The sequence below is a fragment of the Anomaloglossus baeobatrachus genome, chromosome 5 (assembly GCF_048569485.1).
Source record: "Anomaloglossus baeobatrachus isolate aAnoBae1 chromosome 5, aAnoBae1.hap1, whole genome shotgun sequence".
Taxonomy (NCBI): Eukaryota; Metazoa; Chordata; class Amphibia; order Anura; family Aromobatidae; genus Anomaloglossus; species Anomaloglossus baeobatrachus.
The window spans coordinates 351636770-351654540 of record NC_134357.1 but is presented as its reverse complement, the minus strand read 5'-3'; the positions used below and the strand labels follow the sequence as shown (position 1 = coordinate 351654540).

Genomic DNA, 17771 nt, shown 5'->3' with positions numbered 1-17771 from the left:
TGAAATGCGGGTATTCTTTTGTATGTGAATCATTCCATAGCGCTAATTAGCAGAGCTGACAGACGTCCTATGACAGTCGTATAATGTTGGGCCTGGGACTGTACAGTATGCATTGCCTATATGGCTGTAATGAATAAGTCTTGTTTACTTCCGTACAGCAAAGAACAGGGACCAACTCCAGTGGAGAAAAAGAAGAAAGGGAAGAGGAAAGCAGAATTATGTGAAGACAGCCTGGAGGGAGAGTTCTCTATGCTAAACTCGGGATCTCAGAGCACAGAAGAGTCTACAGAGTCTCTAGACAGTCAGGTACGGGGATATTGGTGATCTCTCCTAGTATAAATGTACTCTGAGTGATGGTCAGATAAGGCTATGTTCACATGTTGGGTTTTTGCAGCGTTTTTTTTTTTTCTTTCTGCCAGGGCTGACTTCAACTCCGACCTCTACTCCGACTCCCTCATACATGACTCATGTTTGTGATAAATTTACTGTAGTAAAATGGTAACATCACTACTTATATCATATATCTGAAGTGCAGCACAGATTCATCTCAACTAAAAGCCTAGATTCTTTGATCAGCAATAGAACAGAATTTATAGGACATTGCTTTCCCAAATTGTTATGAAAAATATTAATCACATACTGCATTGAACCACTATACCCAATTTATTATATACAGTTGAAACCAGAAGTTTACATCCACTATCTAAAAAGACACATCTGCATGTTTTTCTCCCTATCTGATATGAAATCAGAATAAACCTTTCTCGTTTTCAGTCAATTAGGAACAAAAATTGTTTATATTTGCCAAATGCCAGAATAATGAGAGAGAGAGAATGTTTTAAGTAGAGTTGAGCGCGGTTCGTGGTTCTCCAGTTCTAGGCTCGAGTGATTTTGGGGCATGTTCTAGATCGAACTAGAACTCGAGCTTTTTGCAAAAGCTCGATAGTTCTAGAAATGTTCGAGAACGGTTCTAGCAGCCAAAAAACAGCTAAATCTTAGCTTGGTTTCTGCTGTAATAGTGTAAGTCACTCTGTGAATCAAACTATTATCACATTTCAGTGTATAGTGTGCGTGAACAGCGCCTTCAGATCACTGCTGTTTCTATAATGGCGATCGCCATTTTTTTTTTTTTTTTTCTTGTCTTCCTTCCCTAAGCGCGCGTGTGAGGTAAATCCTGGGATATGAAGAGGAATTATGACTAGAAGTCATAATTGCTCTCATCACTCCCTGGCAGTGCCCCCCTCCCTTCTTGTGCTCAAATGTCCAGCATCTGTGAAGGTGTCACATCCCACTTACACCTCCAACAGCCATCTCCTCTGATATGGAGATGAGATGATGTGAGGACAATGGACCCAGGATGACTCCCTGCCGTCACCCTGTAACAAGAGTTGTATCTCATTAGCAAGGCTTGGAAGTAGCCAGACAGAACGACTCCAGTAAAAAATGGTTCATATCTCGCAAGCCATATCTCCGATAAATATGGCAACCATAAAAATGGTGTTTGCGCAGGCGGACGATGCTGGCACACCTTTTTTATGGAAGGGGGAGCTTGGGAAATACCCCAGGCGTGATATCAGCCATATGGGAACTCGTAGACAGGTCATGAGTCCCCTCGTTCTGTAGCTAAATTCATAACTGTCACAATGAGAGCATTGGCGTCTGCCTACGACGCTCCCAGGCAAAGTTATGGCCAATATCCCCTTTGCTGGATAATTCTGATCCATGCAGGGGGAGTGGCAGTGCTTCCCTGTGAGGTCACTAAGGTAGGAGGGGACCTGGATCTGCCCAGGTTGATAACCCTACTTCGGCCATTTTCCAGGGTTCTTCTGCTCGGGGGCCTGGTTGGGACAGACCTGTGAGAGAGTTCCTGGAAACCTGGTCTACAGCGCCCCCCTGTGGCCAGACGCACAAGGTAACTGATTGAATTGCATACCTGTTGTAAACCATGCTTTATCTGTAACTGTACTCTGACATAACTGTATATTCTGTAGATTCCCTATTGTATATATTGTAGTTTCTAGTGTGCTTTAGGCGATTAAATTATATAATTAATCTTGGGCTGTTCTGTTATCTCGATCTTGAATCCCACGTCCGTGTGTTCGGCTAATAGTTACCGTAAATCGGTTGGTGGCAGCGAGTTGTGCCAAGGATTATTGTGGGGAGGCCAGTGAGATTCGGGGAGAGTTTATATATTCCGCCCGCGGAGGTCGGGGGAATATATACCCTTCTCTCGCCGGGGGCCCTTCAATAATCGGCATAAGTAGTATAGCGGCCTCCTTGCTTATTGTCGGGCAATTCCATAATTGGCCTGACTATAAGAGGGGCGCTAGAGAGCGCGTCACGTGCTCTGTCTGTCGGTCGGGAGGTATAAAGTAGGGGTGACCCCCACTTGTTACCCCCCGATTGTGACGTACTGGTAGCCAGCGCGGGGGATTTCTGAGTGACCCCCCCGGTGGTTTGTGACATATTGGTGGCATAGCGGTGGGATCGAGATAATAGTGTGTGTGAGTGTGAGACCCATACTCCCAGACACTAAAGACTGCCTGCAGCAGCTGTGGCTGCTGGGGTCTTCAGACTAGCTCAACACTAGAGTGTCAGAGTGCAGATACTGTAAGGTGTGTGGAGGCATCAGGTGTCAGTTCTGTGTCAGTGACCAAAAGTCTGCAAGAATGGCTGAGAGCACCAGGAGCAAAGCCAAAGGAATGGCCGATGCTAAGGCCAGAGACGATGAGGAGGTTGTCCACGAGTCCTCCAGGAGCTCGACGCCAGAAAACAGCTCTGCAGAGGACATTGCACAACCGGGCACTGCTGGACAAGATGAGGAGCAGCTCGCCCAAGGGTCCTCAACGAGCCAGATGCCAGCCCTCCGCTCTGCAATGGACAGTGAATCACCAGGCTCCGCAGCGGGCCGCAGATCACCACGTGCCATTCCACCGAGCCTGGGAGGCTCGGATAGCCTTCTTCAAATGGCTATGGCCCTACGCCAGGCTGGAGACCGGGAGGGCTACAAGGAACTCATGGCCGAGCGTGAGCGGCAAGCAGCGCGTGAAGAGCGCCAGGCAGAGCGTAACTACCAGCTGCAGCTAGCTCAGCTCCGGCCCTCATCAGCCACCCGTGACCTTCCAGACACCAAACTTCCAAAGGTCCGTGTTGAGGACTTCCCAGTGCTGGAGAAGGATGGAGACTTGGACTCTTTCTTGACTGCTTTTGAACGGACTTGCTTGCAGCATCATCTGAACAAGGACCAGTGGGCCAAATACCTGACCCCCCGTTTAAGGGGTAAGGCCCTGGATATCTTTGGGGACTTGCCTGCTGAGGCGGATCAGGGCTACGACACCATCAAGCGGGCCCTGATCCAACAGTACAACCTCACCCCGGAGTCCTACCGCAAGAAGTTCCGGACGCTGCAGAAGGGACCAAAGGACTCCTGGGCTGACCACCGGCGGGCACTTGCCCGAGCTGCCGACCACTGGACCCAAGGCCTGCAGCTTTCCACCGGACCGGAGATCCTGGACTTGTTCATCACGGAGCAACTCTTGTGGAACTGCCCTGAGGATCTCCGCCAGTTCATCCGAGACCAGAAGCCAAAGGGATCCACGGCTACAGCTGCCCTGGCAGATGACTACACCAACAATCGGGCTCCTGAAGCCAGGAGAGCAGCCACCAGCAGCACCTGGAGAGGGGGTAAGATGAACTCTGCGACTGCCCCACCTGCCCCTAGACTGCAGGGGGTGTCCCCCTCAACTCCCCTCTCCAGGCCCGTGGCAGAGCCAAGACGGTGCCACCAGTGCAACCTACCTGGACACTTCAAGGCCATGTGCCCTCAGCGTCCCAAGGCCCCGGCTCCGTCCCCGTCCCAAGGGCCGCCCAAGGTGTATTGTGTGGGTGGGGGTGGTGGTAGGTCCCTGGACAGCTTCCAACCTGTCACCGTCGGCCGGTCTGTGACCATAGGACTGCGAGACAGCGCCTCGGAGGTGACTCTGGTGCGGCCTGAGATGGTGTCCCCCCAAGACTTGATCCCTGGAAAAACCCTCGCTGTCTCCGGGATTGGAGGCATTGACCCGGCGCTGCCTGTTGCTGACATTTATGTGGACTGGGGCGCAGGGCGAGGGGTGAGGGAGGTGGGGGTAACTGATCGGATCCCTGCAAACGTGCTACTTGGGACAGATTTGGGGCAAATAACCTCCCAGTTTGGCCCCGCCCCAAAGGCTGAACCTTCAGCCAGTGCTGACGTGCCTCCGGACAATGTTAATGTGTTATCTATGAATGATGTAAGGGAGGAGGGAGTGAACTCTGATATTTCTGCTTGCATAGACCCCATAGACACACACTCAGCTGCAGCTGTGACAGGAGGGGAGGGGGTCAGAGAAAGGTGTGACAATGCCTCTACAAGTAATCAGCCTGTGAGCTGGGATCTGTTGCCCTCTGCAGGGATAAGCAGAGAGCAGGGTGCTGCAGGGGGAGGACCAGTGTGTGGGGTGGGGGCTACCACAGCAAATGTGGGGTCCCCAGAGATTTCACAGCGGGGTTCTGTTGCTGCAGGAGGGGAACAGGCAGGTGAGATTGGGGCCGGTCCAGGAGCGGAAGTGCTCCCAGGTAAGATCTCGGTGCATGGTTCCCCCACAACCGGGGTGTCAGGAAGCCAGGTAGGTCTGCCTGAACCGGCGACTTGGTCAGGAACGGAGGAGGAGCAGGCACGACCCACGGTCGCAGCGGCTGTGGCCGCTGTCACCCGCAGTGGGAGTGCTGGAAGCCAAGGGGCCTCCCGGAGGTCCGATAGCTCTTCCCCTTCTGACCAAGTGGCAGCCGAGTCAGGTGGAGGCCAGGACACAGGTCCCGGGGTACTGACTGAAGATGTGACAGTCTCGTCGATTCTGGCCACATCTAGTCAGGAGTTTCAGGCAGCGTTAGAAGCTGACGACAGCCTGAAAGCTCTAAAGGAGCAGGCGGCACAGCCTCCCTCGGACTCGGACCCGGAGCGAGTGGTCTGGGACCAAGGACGGCTGTACCGGGCCACGGTCCAGCAGGGTTCACCGGAGGCGTGGCCCAGGGACCGACAGTTGGTGGTACCCTATCCGTTCCGGACGGAGTTGTTGCGGATCGCACATGAGATTCCGATGGCCGGACACCTAGGGATCGCTAAGACCAAGGCCAGGTTAAACCAGCATTTCTACTGGCCAAAAATGGGGGCCGATGTGGCTGCCTACTGCCGTTCGTGTGAAACCTGTCAGAGAGTGGGGAAGGCGGGGCCACGCCCCAAAGCCCCACTGGTATCTCTGCCAATCATCGATGAGCCTTTCAGGAGGGTGGCTGTGGATCTGGTCGGCCCGCTGGCCATCCCCAGCAGCTCCGGGAAACGCTTCATACTGACGGTAGTGGACTATGCCACCCGGTACCCAGAAGCAGTGGCCTTGTCGTCCATTCGGGCTGACAAGGTGGCCACCGCATTGCTGGAGATTTTCTCCCGAGTGGGTTTTCCCCAGGAAATGCTCACCGACCGGGGGACCCAATTCATGTCCCAGCTGATGGAGACCCTCTGTAAGCAAGTCCAGGTGCGACATCTGGTGGCCAGCCCGTACCATCCACAGACTAATGGCCTGTGCGAGCGGTTCAATGGCACCTTAAAGCAGATGCTTAAGATGTTGGTCGACTCCCATGGGCGTGACTGGGAGCGGTATCTCCCACACCTGCTATTTGCTTACCGGGAGGTTCCACAGGCCTCAACAGGATTCTCACCGTTTGAGCTCCTGTACGGGCGACGTGTGCGGGGCCCCCTGGCTCTGGTGAAAGAGGCTTGGGAAGGGGATTTGGCCACCCCTGGAGTGTCGGTCATCGAGTATGTCATGCGCTTCCGGGACAAAATGCAGGCCTTGACGCAACTGGTACACGACAATATGGCTCAAGCCCAGGCCGATCAGAAGCGTTGGTACGACCAGAACGCTTGTGAGAGGACCTACCAAGTGGGTCAAAAGGTGTGGGTACTGGTCCCCGTACCACAGGACAAGCTTCAGGCAGCCTGGGAAGGCCCATACCTCGTGTACCAGCAGCTCAACCCTGTAACGTACCTGGTCACCCTGGACCCCGCCCGTGGAAGGCGAAAGCCCTTCCATGTGAACATGATGAAGGCACATCATGAGCGGGAGGCATGTGCGCTCCCCGTGTGCAACCTGCCCGAGGAGGGAGAAGCGGAAACCCTCTTGGATATGCTAGCCCAGGTTAGGGCAGGCGGATCCATTGAGGATGTGGAGGTTGGCCACCAGCTCTTGGAGGACCAACGGTCCCAGCTGTGGGCCACCCTCCTCCCCTTCCGGGGGTTGTTTACCAACCAGCCCGGAAGGACTGACTTGGCTGTCCATCACGTGGACACTGGGGATCATCCCCCGATCCGGCGTTCAGCATATCGGGTCTCCCTGGAGGTGCAGCAACACATGCGCCAGGAGATTGACGAGATGCTGGAGCTGGGGGTGATCCAGGCATCCAACAGCGCTTGGGCCTCGCCTGTAGTCCTCGTCCCTAAGAAGGACCGAACCACTCGGTTCTGCGTGGACTACAGGGGGCTCAATGCTGTCACGGTCGCCGATGCGTACCCAATGCCACGCATCGATGACCTGCTCGATCAGTTGGCCGGGGCTCAGTACCTGACCATCATGGACCTGAGCCGGGGATATTGGCAGATCCCCCTGACTCGCAAGGCCAGGGAACGCTCTGCCTTTATTACCCCATTTGGACTGTACGAGTCCACGGTGATGCCATTCGGGATGAGGAATGCCCCTGCCACTTTCCAGCGGATGGTCAACACCCTGCTCAAGGGACTTGAAGGGTACGCGGCCGCGTACCTGGATGACATTGCCGTCTTCAGTCCCACCTGGGAGGACCACCTAGAGCATCTAGCACAGGTGCTCAGGCGGATCCACCGGGCAGGTTTGACCATCAAGCCGGGAAAGTGTCAGCTGGCCATGAGCGAGGTCCAGTACCTCGGTCACCGGGTAGGTGGGGGAACGCTGAAGCCCGAGCCTGAGAAAGTGGAGGCCATCGCATTCTGGCCCACCCCCAGGACCAAGAAGCAGGTGATGTCCTTCTTGGGGACCGCTGGGTACTATAGGAGGTTTGTTCCATGCTATAGTAGCCTGGCAAAGCCCTTGACGGACCTCACCAAGAAGAAGCTGCCCTCTGCAGTCGATTGGACAGTGGACTGCGAGACAGCCTTCCGGGCCCTAAAGGACGCCCTGTCCAGCCCGCCCGTGCTACAGGCAGCCGACTTCACGCGGCCGTTTGTAGTACAGACCGACGCCAGTGACTTCGGCCTCGGTGCGGTGCTCAGCCAGGTGGACTCTGCGAGCCAAGAGCACCCAGTCTTGTACCTGAGCAGGAAGCTGTTACCAAGGGAAGTGGCCTATTCTACAATGGAGAAGGAGTGCCTGGCCATAGTGTGGGCCCTGCAGCGTCTGCAACCCTATCTATACGGGCGCCACTTCATCGTGGAGACGGACCACAATCCCCTCAGCTGGTTGCACACCGTCTCTGGGACGAATGGGCGATTGTTGCGATGGAGCCTTGCGCTCCAGCAATACGACTTCACCATTCGCCACAAAAGGGGCCGTGACCACGGTAACGCAGACGGGCTGTCCCGACAAGGAGAGGTCGCGGACGGGCGCACGGGGGAACACCGGAGTGTGCTGCCCCCTAGCGCCCTCAAAAGGGGGGAGGTGTGAGGTAAATCCTGGGATATGAAGAGGAATTATGACTAGAAGTCATAATTGCTCTCATCACTCCCTGGCAGTGCCCCCCTCCCTTCTTGTGCTCAAATGTCCAGCATCTGTGAAGGTGTCACATCCCACTTACACCTCCAACAGCCATCTCCTCTGATATGGAGATGAGATGATGTGAGGACAATGGACCCAGGATGACTCCCTGCCGTCACCCTGTAACAAGAGTTGTATCTCATTAGCAAGGCTTGGAAGTAGCCAGACAGAACGACTCCAGTAAAAAATGGTTCATATCTCGCAAGCCATATCTCCGATAAATATGGCAACCATAAAAATGGTGTTTGCGCAGGCGGACGATGCTGGCACACCTTTTTTATGGAAGGGGGAGCTTGGGAAATACCCCAGGCGTGATATCAGCCATATGGGAACTCGTAGACAGGTCATGAGTCCCCTCGTTCTGTAGCTAAATTCATAACTGTCACAATGAGAGCATTGGCGTCTGCCTACGACGCTCCCAGGCAAAGTTATGGCCAATATCCCCTTTGCTGGATAATTCTGATCCATGCAGGGGGAGTGGCAGTGCTTCCCTGTGAGGTCACTAAGGTAGGAGGGGACCTGGATCTGCCCAGGTTGATAACTCTACTTCGGCCATTTTCCAGGGTTCTTCTGCTCGGGGGCCTGGTTGGGACAGACCTGTGAGAGAGTTCCTGGAAACCTGGTCTACAGCGCCCCCCTGTGGCCAGACGCACAAGGTAACTGATTGAATTGCATACCTGTTGTAAACCATGCTTTATCTGTAACTGTACTCTGACATAACTGTATATTCTGTAGATTCCCTATTGTATATATTGTAGTTTCTAGTGTGCTTTAGGCGATTAAATTATATAATTAATCTTGGGCTGTTCTGTTATCTCGATCTTGAATCCCACGTCCGTGTGTTCGGCTAATAGTTACCGTAAATCGGTTGGTGGCAGCGAGTTGTGCCAAGGATTATTGTGGGGAGGCCAGTGAGATTCGGGGAGAGTTTATATATTCCGCCCGCGGAGGTCGGGGGAATATATACCCTTCTCTCGCCGGGGGCCCTTCAATAATCGGCATAAGTAGTATAGCGGCCTCCTTGCTTATTGTCGGGCAATTCCATAATTGGCCTGACTATAAGAGGGGCGCTAGAGAGCGCGTCACGTGCTCTGTCTGTCGGTCGGGAGGTATAAAGTAGGGGTGACCCCCACTTGTTACCCCCCGATTGTGACGTACTGGTAGCCAGCGCGGGGGATTTCTGAGTGACCCCCCCCGGTGGTTTGTGACAGCGCGCGTCTTGTGGGGCTGGCCAGCATGTCAGCCAATCACAGACACACACACACCTAAGTGGACTTTGAGGCAGAGAAGTAACGGCATGTGTGATAGGATCTGCATGTCACATGTCCCTGCATTATAAAACCGGACATTTTCTTCACGATCGCCATTATCTGCCTTCTGCGTCTTTGGTGTCAGACATCACTGTCGCAGTTCCGTCCTTTGTCCTATCGCCGATACAGCTGTATGCGCTGCATACACAGCGTTAGAATGCTTAGGGAGAGCACATTCTAGCAGTCCTTTTAAGGGCTCGTACCGGCAGGGTCAGAGAGCCATAGGTGACAGGTCCTGCAAACAGCAACAGCGTCTGTGTAGCCCAGGTCAGGGATTTCCTCCCTGCATTTCACCATTAGGAGGGAATAGAAAGGCAGGCTTCCATTCCTCTACCCAGAGCACCACAATCCTGCCACTGTACCCTCTTGTCCTCTGCACACTCCAACTCATTCTAACTAAGCCATTATACTAGCAAACACTCAGTGTACCTAGTGGCATCCTATACGTGGCTATTGGACTTTGCTATAGTCCCTCTAGTGCCAAGACATTTGCAGAGCGCATCTGCCTGCGTTGCACACTCCAACTAATTATAACGAAGCCATTATACTAGCAAACACTCAGTGTACCTAGTGGCATCCTATACGTGGCTATTGGACTTTGCTATAGTCCCTCTAGTGCCAAGACATTTGCAGAGCGCATCTGCCTGCGTTGCACACTCCAACTAATTATAACGAAGCCATTATACTAGCAAACACTCAGTGTACCTAGTGGCATCCTATACGTGGCTATTGGACTTTGCTATAGTCCCACTAGTGCAAAGACATTAGCAGAGCACATCTGCCTGCATTGCACACTCCAAGTTTTTTAAACTCAGCCATTATACTAGCAAACACACAGTGTACCTAGTGGCATCCTATACGTGGCTATTGGACTTTGCTATAGTCCCACTAGTGCCAAGACATTTGCAGAGCGCATCTGCCTGCGTTGCACACTCCAACTAATTATAACGAAGCCATTATACTAGCACACACTCAGTGTACCTAGTGGCATCCTATACGTGGCTATTGGACTTTGCTATAGTCCCACTAGTGCCAAGACATTTGCAGAGCGCATCTGCCTGCGTTGCACACTCCAACTAATTATAACGAAGCCATTATACTAGCACACACTCAGTGTACCTAGTGGCATCCTATACGTGGCTATTGGACTTTGCTATAGTCCCACTAGTGCCAAGACATTTGCAGAGCGCATCTGCCTGCATTGCACACTCCAACTAATTATAACGAAGCCATTATACTAGCACACACTCAGTGTACCTAGTGGCATCCTATACGTGGCTATTGGACTTTGCTATAGTCCCACTAGTGCCAAGACATTTGCAGAGCGCATCTGCCTGCGTTGCACACTACAACAAATTATAACGAAGCCATTATACTAGCAAACACTCAGTGTACCTAGTGGCATCCTATACGTGGCTATTGGACTTTGCTATAGTCCCACTAGTGCCAAGACATTTGCAGAGCGCATCTGCCTGCGTTGCACACTCCAACTAATTATAACGAAGCCATTATACTAGCACACACTCAGTGTACCTAGTGGCATCCTATACGTGGCTATTGGACTTTGCTATAGTCCCACTAGTGCCAAGACATTTGCAGAGCGCATCTGCCTGCGTTGCACACTACAACAAATTATAACGAAGCCATTATACTAGCAAACACTCAGTGTACCTAGTGGCATCCTATACGTGGCTATTGGACTTTGCTATAGTCCCACTAGTGCCAAGACATTTGCAGCACGTCTGCCTGCGTTGCACACTCCAACGAATTATAACTAAGTTACATTGTCAGGGATATTTATTCTTTATTATTCTGCTGTTAATAAAGCTAGACCACCACTGCAATCTTCACCACCTCTCAATTTTTACTACCACATTTTCAGTCCACAATCTTGTCGCAATCAACATGAGTGGCAAAATGACAGATGCTGGTGGAAAGGGGAAGAGGCGTGGTGGAAAAGGCAAAAAATGTTTTGTCAGTGGGGAAGGTGGCAAAGCTCCATTATCATCTGCTGAAGATAGACCATCTACTAGCAAAAGTAAGATGTCTACTACTTATTGTGGACAATCCGATGTGCTCCCTTTTTTACGGACACGAACAAGAGGAACAAAGGTAGATGATGGGCAAAAAAGGAAAATGCTTGAATGGATCTCAAGTGGTCCAACAAGTGCCCTCTCAGCCACTTCAAGTACCGCATCCAAAAAACACCATTCCTCTGAGTTGTCATCCCAATCACACTTGATTTCTCCCAGCTCTGAAGTCTCCATCAGCCCTGCACAGTATGGTGGAACTGAGATGGCTGAGTCTGCAGAGCTGTTCAGTCACACTATAGCCTGGGAATCAGAGGTCTGCTCCCAAGCTACAGTGAGTACAGAACAGGAAATGGTCTGCAGTGATGCCCAGAACCTTTGTGACTCAGATTCAGGCCGTGAGGACCAAGTTTCTGAGCCTAATGTTGACCCTTTGTCACAAACTGTAACACCTGTGGTTATAGACAATGAGGAACATACTGATGAAGATGAGACGCAGATACCCGATTGGGATGACAACTTAAATATTCGGTCAGGGCAAGAAGAGGCTCGGTCTGAGGGGGAGGGGAGTGCAAACACAACAATTGATGATGACGTTCTAGATCCCACCTACTGTCAACCCCCAGTCAGGCACTCGAGGAGGTCAACAGAGGCGGTGGAGGAGGATGCAACCGACGACGAAGTTACCTTGCGCCTTCCTGGACAGAGTCGGAGCACTGGTAGCACGTCTACAACTGCATCCTCAGCCACCACTCTGCCTATGAGCATTATTCGGGGTGGATCAACAGGTCGCATGGCCTCTAAGCCTTGCCTAGCCTGGGCCTTTTTTCACATCGAAAAAGATCGCCCAACTCATGTGATATGTAACATTTGTCATGATTCTGTTAGTAGAGGTCAAAACCTCAGCAGTTTGACAACTTCTTCCATGAATCGTCACATGAATAAATATCATAAGTCCCGGTGGGAAGCTCACCGTGCTGCAATGCCGGCTAGCGGAGCGAACCATCCACCGCCCGCCCCTTCCAGTGCATCCGCGCGCTCTTCATCTTCTAGGACTGTGGGGACAGCTGTCACACCTGTTTTTCCACGCAAAACTTCCACCACTGTAACCGCAACAGGCAGTTTGCTTGTAAGGTCGTCAGTTGGTTTGGAAGGGGAAACAAGTGAGTGTGTACAGCTCTCTCAGACATCGATAGCACCAACGTTGGATGAAGGCAACATCATGTCTCCGCCTGCACTTTCCTCACAAACCTGCATTTTTCCAGGGACACCCTACTCAACACCGTCTACACACAGCAGCCAGATCTCTGTCCCTCAGATGTGGTCAAATAAAAGGCCACTTCCTCCGACCCATGACAAAGCTAAGAGGTTGACTCTATCCCTCTGTAAGCTGTTGGCTACCGAAATGCTGCCTTTCCGCCTAGTGGACACACAGGATTTTAGAGACCTTATGTCTGTCGCTGTGCCCCAGTACCAGATGCCTAGTCGCCACTACTTCTCTAAGAAAGGTGTGCCCGCGCTACACCAGCATGTCGCACACAACATCACCGCTTCCTTGAGAAACTCTGTGTGTGAACGGGTGCATTTCACCACCGATACTTGGACCAGTAAGCATGGACAGGGACGTTACATGTCGCTGACTGGGCACTGGGTAACTATGGTGATAGATGGTGAAGGGTCTGCTGCACAAGTCTTGCCGTCCCCACGACTTGTGTGTCAATCCTCTGTCTGTCCAAGTTCCGCCACAGCTTCTGCATCCTCCACCTCATCTGGGTCCTCCACCTCCGCCCCAAGCCTGCCTGGTCAGGCCACCAGCGTTCTCACTGCGCAGAAGGAATCACGCACGCCTCATTACTATGCTGGCAGCCGAGCGCAACGGCATCAGGCGGTCTTTAGCTTGACATGTCTTGGTAATAAGAGTCACACAGCTGAGGAGTTGTGGTCAGCTCTGCGGTCCGAGTTTAATAAATGGTTGTCTCCACTCAACCTGCAGCCTGGTAAGGCCGTGTGCGACAATGCTGCAAACCTGGGTGCGGCCCTTCGCCTGGGCAAGGTGACACACGTACCTTGTATGGCTCACGTGTTGAACCTTGTCGTGCAGCAATTTTTAACACACTATCCCGGCCTAGATGGCCTTCTGAACAGGGCACGAAAACTGTCTGCTCACTTCCGGCGTTCAAGCGCCGCAGCTGAGCGACTTGCATCGCTCCAGAAGTCTTTCGGCCTGCCGGTTCATCGCCTGAAATGCGATGTGGCGACACGCTGGAATTCAACTCTACACATGTTACAGCGACTGTGGCAGCACCGCAGAGCCCTGGTGCAATACGTCATGACGTATAGCCTGGGCCAACGAGATGCAGAGGTGGGGCAGATCACCCTGATGGAGTGGTCTCAGATCAAGGACCTATGCACCCTTCTGCACAGTTTCGACATGGCGACGAATATGTTTAGCTCTGACAATGCCATTATCAGCATGACGATTCCAGTCATTTACATGCTGGAGCACACGCTAAACACTATTCGGAGTCAGGGGGTGGGACAACATGAAGGGGAGGAACTACAGGAGGATTCATATGTGCAAGGGACAACAACATCACCAAGATCCAGACGTTCATCATCACCAACGCAGCAGGCATGGGACCATGGGGAACAGGGATCGACAAGGGCGCATAGTAGCAGGCGAAATGTTGAGCAAGGTGCAGGAGAACATGAAGAAATGGAGGACGAACTGTCCATGGACATGGAAGACTCAGCGGATGAGGGAGACCTTGGTCAAATTTCAGTTGAAAGAGGTTGGGGAGATGTCAGAGGAAGAAAGAACGGTTAGCACCTCTATGCCACAAACACAGCGTGGACTTGGTCCGCATGGCTGCGCAAGACACATGAGTGCCTTCTTGTTGCACTACCTCCAACATGACAGTCGTATTGTCAAAATTAGAAGTGATGATGACTACTGGATTGCCACACTATTAGATCCCCGGTACAAGTCCAAATTTTGTGACATAATTCCAGCCATAGAAAGGGACGCACGTATGCAGGAGTATCAGCAGAAGCTGTTACTCGATCTTAGCTCGGCTTTTCCACCAAACAACCGTGCAGGTGCAGGGAGGGAATCTCCCAGTTGTAACTTGACAAACATGGGACGGTCTCGTCATCTTCACCAGTCTACCCGTACCAGTAGGACCGTATCTGGTGCCGGTAACAGCAATTTTATGGAATCTTTTCATAATTTTTTTAGACCCTCTTTTGCAAGGCCACCAGAGACAACAAGTCTGACACATACTCAACGGCTGGAGAGGATGATACAGGAGTATCTCCAAATGAACATCGATGCCATGACTGTGCAACTGGAGCCTTGCTCCTTTTGGGCTTCAAACATAGAAAAATGGCCAGAGCTCTCCAGTTACGCCTTGGAGATTTTGTCGTGTCCAGCTGCCAGCGTTGTCTCTGAACGTGTATTCAGTGCTGCTGGGTGTGTGCTGACAGATAAGCGCACGCGTCTGTCCAGTGACAATGTGGACAGACTGACGTTCATCAAAATGAACAAGTCATGGATCCAGAAGGAATTTACTACCCCTGTGTCATCCTGGGGAGAGTAAATGCTTGTGGATTTGGAATGTGCTTGATGCAAATCAAAACATCCTGTTTGCAACTAGGGCCCAAGTGCTGCCACTGATGGGGTGGGTGTCTGTGTGGCCCAATTTTTGGAAAAAAGGGAGACTCCGCTTGGAGTAACCCTTGCTTGCTGTGTTTTTAAAAGAAGCCAAGATGAACAGAGCTGGGATCAGGAAAGACTTTGCTACCTACCCCGGTGTCATCCTGGGGACGGATAAGAATGGCGTATTTTTGAATGTGCTTGATGCAAATCTAGCTGTGAAGTGTACAACTGGGGCACAACTGCTGCCACTGAAGGGGTGGGTGTGTGTGGGCCCAATTTTTGGAAAAAAGGGAGACTCCGCTTGGAGTAACCCTTGCTTGCTGTGTTTTTAAAAGAAGCCAAGATGAACAGAGCTGGGATCAGGAAAGACTTTGCTACCTACCCCGGTGTCATCCTGGGGACGGATAAGAATGGCGTATTTTTGAATGTGCTTGATGCAAATCAAAACATCCTGTTTGCAACTAGGGCCCAAGTGCTGCCACTGATGGGGTGGGTGTCTGTGTGGCCCAATTTTTGGAAAAAAAGGGAGACTCCGCTTGGAGTAACCCTTGCTTACATTGTTTTTAAAAGAAGCCAAGATGAACAAGTCATGGATCAGCAAAGACTTTATCTACGTACCCCGGTGTCATCCTGGGGACGGATAAGAATGGCGTATTTTTGAATGTGCTTGATGCAAATCAAAACATCCTGTTTGCAACTAGGGCCCAAGTGCTGCCACTGATGGGGTGGGTGTCTGTGTGGCCCAATTTTTGGAAAAAAGGGAGACTCCGCTTGGAGTAACCCTTGCTTGCTGTGTTTTTAAAAGAAGCCAAGATGAACAGAGCTGGGATCAGGAAAGACTTTGCTACCTACCCCGGTGTCATCCTGGGGACGGATAAGAATGGCGTATTTTTGAATGTGCTTGATGCAAATCTAGCTGTGAAGTGTACAACTGGGGCACAACTGCTGCCACTGAAGGGGTGGGTGTGTGTGGGCCCAATTTTTGGAAAAAAGGGAGACTCCGCTTGGAGTAACCCTTGCTTGCTGTGTTTTTAAAAGAAGCCAAGATGAACAGAGCTGGGATCAGGAAAGACTTTGCTACCTTCCCCGGTGTCATCCTGGGGACGGATAAGAATGGCGTATTTTTGAATGTGCTTGATGCAAATCTAGCTGTGAAGTGTACAACTGGGGCACAACTGCTGCCACTGAAGGGGTGGGTGTGTGTGGGCCCAATTTTTGGAAAAAAGGGAGACTCCGCTTGGAGTAACCCTTGCTTGCTGTGTTTTTAAAAGAAGCCAAGATGAACAGAGCTGGGATCAGGAAAGACTTTGCTACCTACCCCGGTGTCATCCTGGGGACGGATAAGAATGGCGTATTTTTGAATGTGCTTGATGCAAATCAAAACATCCTGTTTGCAACTAGGGCCCAAGTGCTGCCACTGATGGGGTGGGTGTCTGTGTGGCCCAATTTTTGGAAAAAAAGGGAGACTCCGCTTGGAGTAACCCTTGCTTACATTGTTTTTAAAAGAAGCCAAGATGAACAAGTCATGGATCAGCAAAGACTTTATCTACGTACCCCGGTGTCATCCTGGGGACGGATAAGAATGGCGTATTTTTGAATGTGCTTGATGCAAATCTAGCTGTGAAGTGTACAACTGGGGCACAACTGCTGCCACTGAAGGGGTGGGTGTGTGTGGGCCCAATTTTTGGAAAAAAGGGAGACTCCGCTTTGAGTAACCCTTGCTTGCTGTGTTTTTAAAAGAAGCCAAGATGAACAGAGCTGGGATCAGGAAAGACTTTGCTACCTACCCCGGTGTCATCCTGGGGACGGATAAGAATGGCGTATTTTTGAATGTGCTTGATGCAAATCTAGCTGTGAAGTGTACAACTGGGGCACAACTGCTGCCACTGAAGGGGTGGGTGTGTGTGGGCCCAATTTTTGGAAAAAAGGGAGACTCCGCTTGGAGTAACCCTTGCTTGCTGTGTTTTTAAAAGAAGCCAAGATGAACAGAGCTGGGATCAGGAAAGACTTTGCTACCTACCCCGGTGTCATCCTGGGGACGGATAAGAATGGCGTATTTTTGAATGTGCTTGATGCAAATCAAAACATCCTGTTTGCAACTAGGGCCCAAGTGCTGCCACTGATGGGGTGGGTGTCTGTGTGGCCCAATTTTTGGAAAAAAAGGGAGACTCCGCTTGGAGTAACCCTTGCTTACATTGTTTTTAAAAGAAGCCAAGATGAACAAGTCATGGATCAGCAAAGACTTTATCTACGTACCCCGGTGTCATCCTGGGGACGGATAAGAATGGCGTATTTTTGAATGTGCTTGATGCAAATCAAAACATCCTGTTTGCAACTAGGGCCCAAGTGCTGCCACTGATGGGGTGGGTGTCTGTGTGGCCCAATTTTTGGAAAAAAGGGAGACTCCGCTTGGAGTAACCCTTGCTTGCTGTGTTTTTAAAAGAAGCCAAGATGAACAGAGCTGGGATCAGGAAAGACTTTGCTACCTACCCCGGTGTCATCCTGGGGACGGATAAGAATGGCGTATTTTTGAATGTGCTTGATGCAAATCTAGCTGTGAAGTGTACAACTGGGGCACAACTGCTGCCACTGAAGGGGTGGGTGTGTGTGGGCCCAATTTTTGGAAAAAAGGGAGACTCCGCTTGGAGTAACCCTTGCTTGCTGTGTTTTTAAAAGAAGCCAAGATGAACAGAGCTGGGATCAGGAAAGACTTTGCTACCTTCCCCGGTGTCATCCTGGGGACGGATAAGAATGGCGTATTTTTGAATGTGCTTGATGCAAATCTAGCTGTGAAGTGTACAACTGGGGCACAACTGCTGCCACTGAAGGGGTGGGTGTGTGTGGGCCCAATTTTTGGAAAAAAGGGAGACTCCGCTTGGAGTAACCCTTGCTTGCTGTGTTTTTAAAAGAAGCCAAGATGAACAGAGCTGGGATCAGGAAAGACTTTGCTACCTACCCCGGTGTCATCCTG

At 51.4% G+C, this 17771-nt stretch overlaps 1 protein-coding gene across 3 annotated transcripts in view; it reads left to right on the top strand.

Moving 5' to 3' along the window:
* Positions 1-17771, top strand: part of CHD6 (chromodomain helicase DNA binding protein 6) — a 338823-nt gene that overhangs the window by 97366 nt on the left and 223686 nt on the right. For all 3 annotated transcript variants that reach the window (XM_075349913.1, XM_075349914.1, XM_075349912.1), the window contains exon 4: positions 159-306. In XM_075349913.1, coding sequence (XP_075206028.1) covers positions 159-306 — 148 coding nt within the window. The remainder of the gene's footprint in view (positions 1-158; positions 307-17771) is intronic.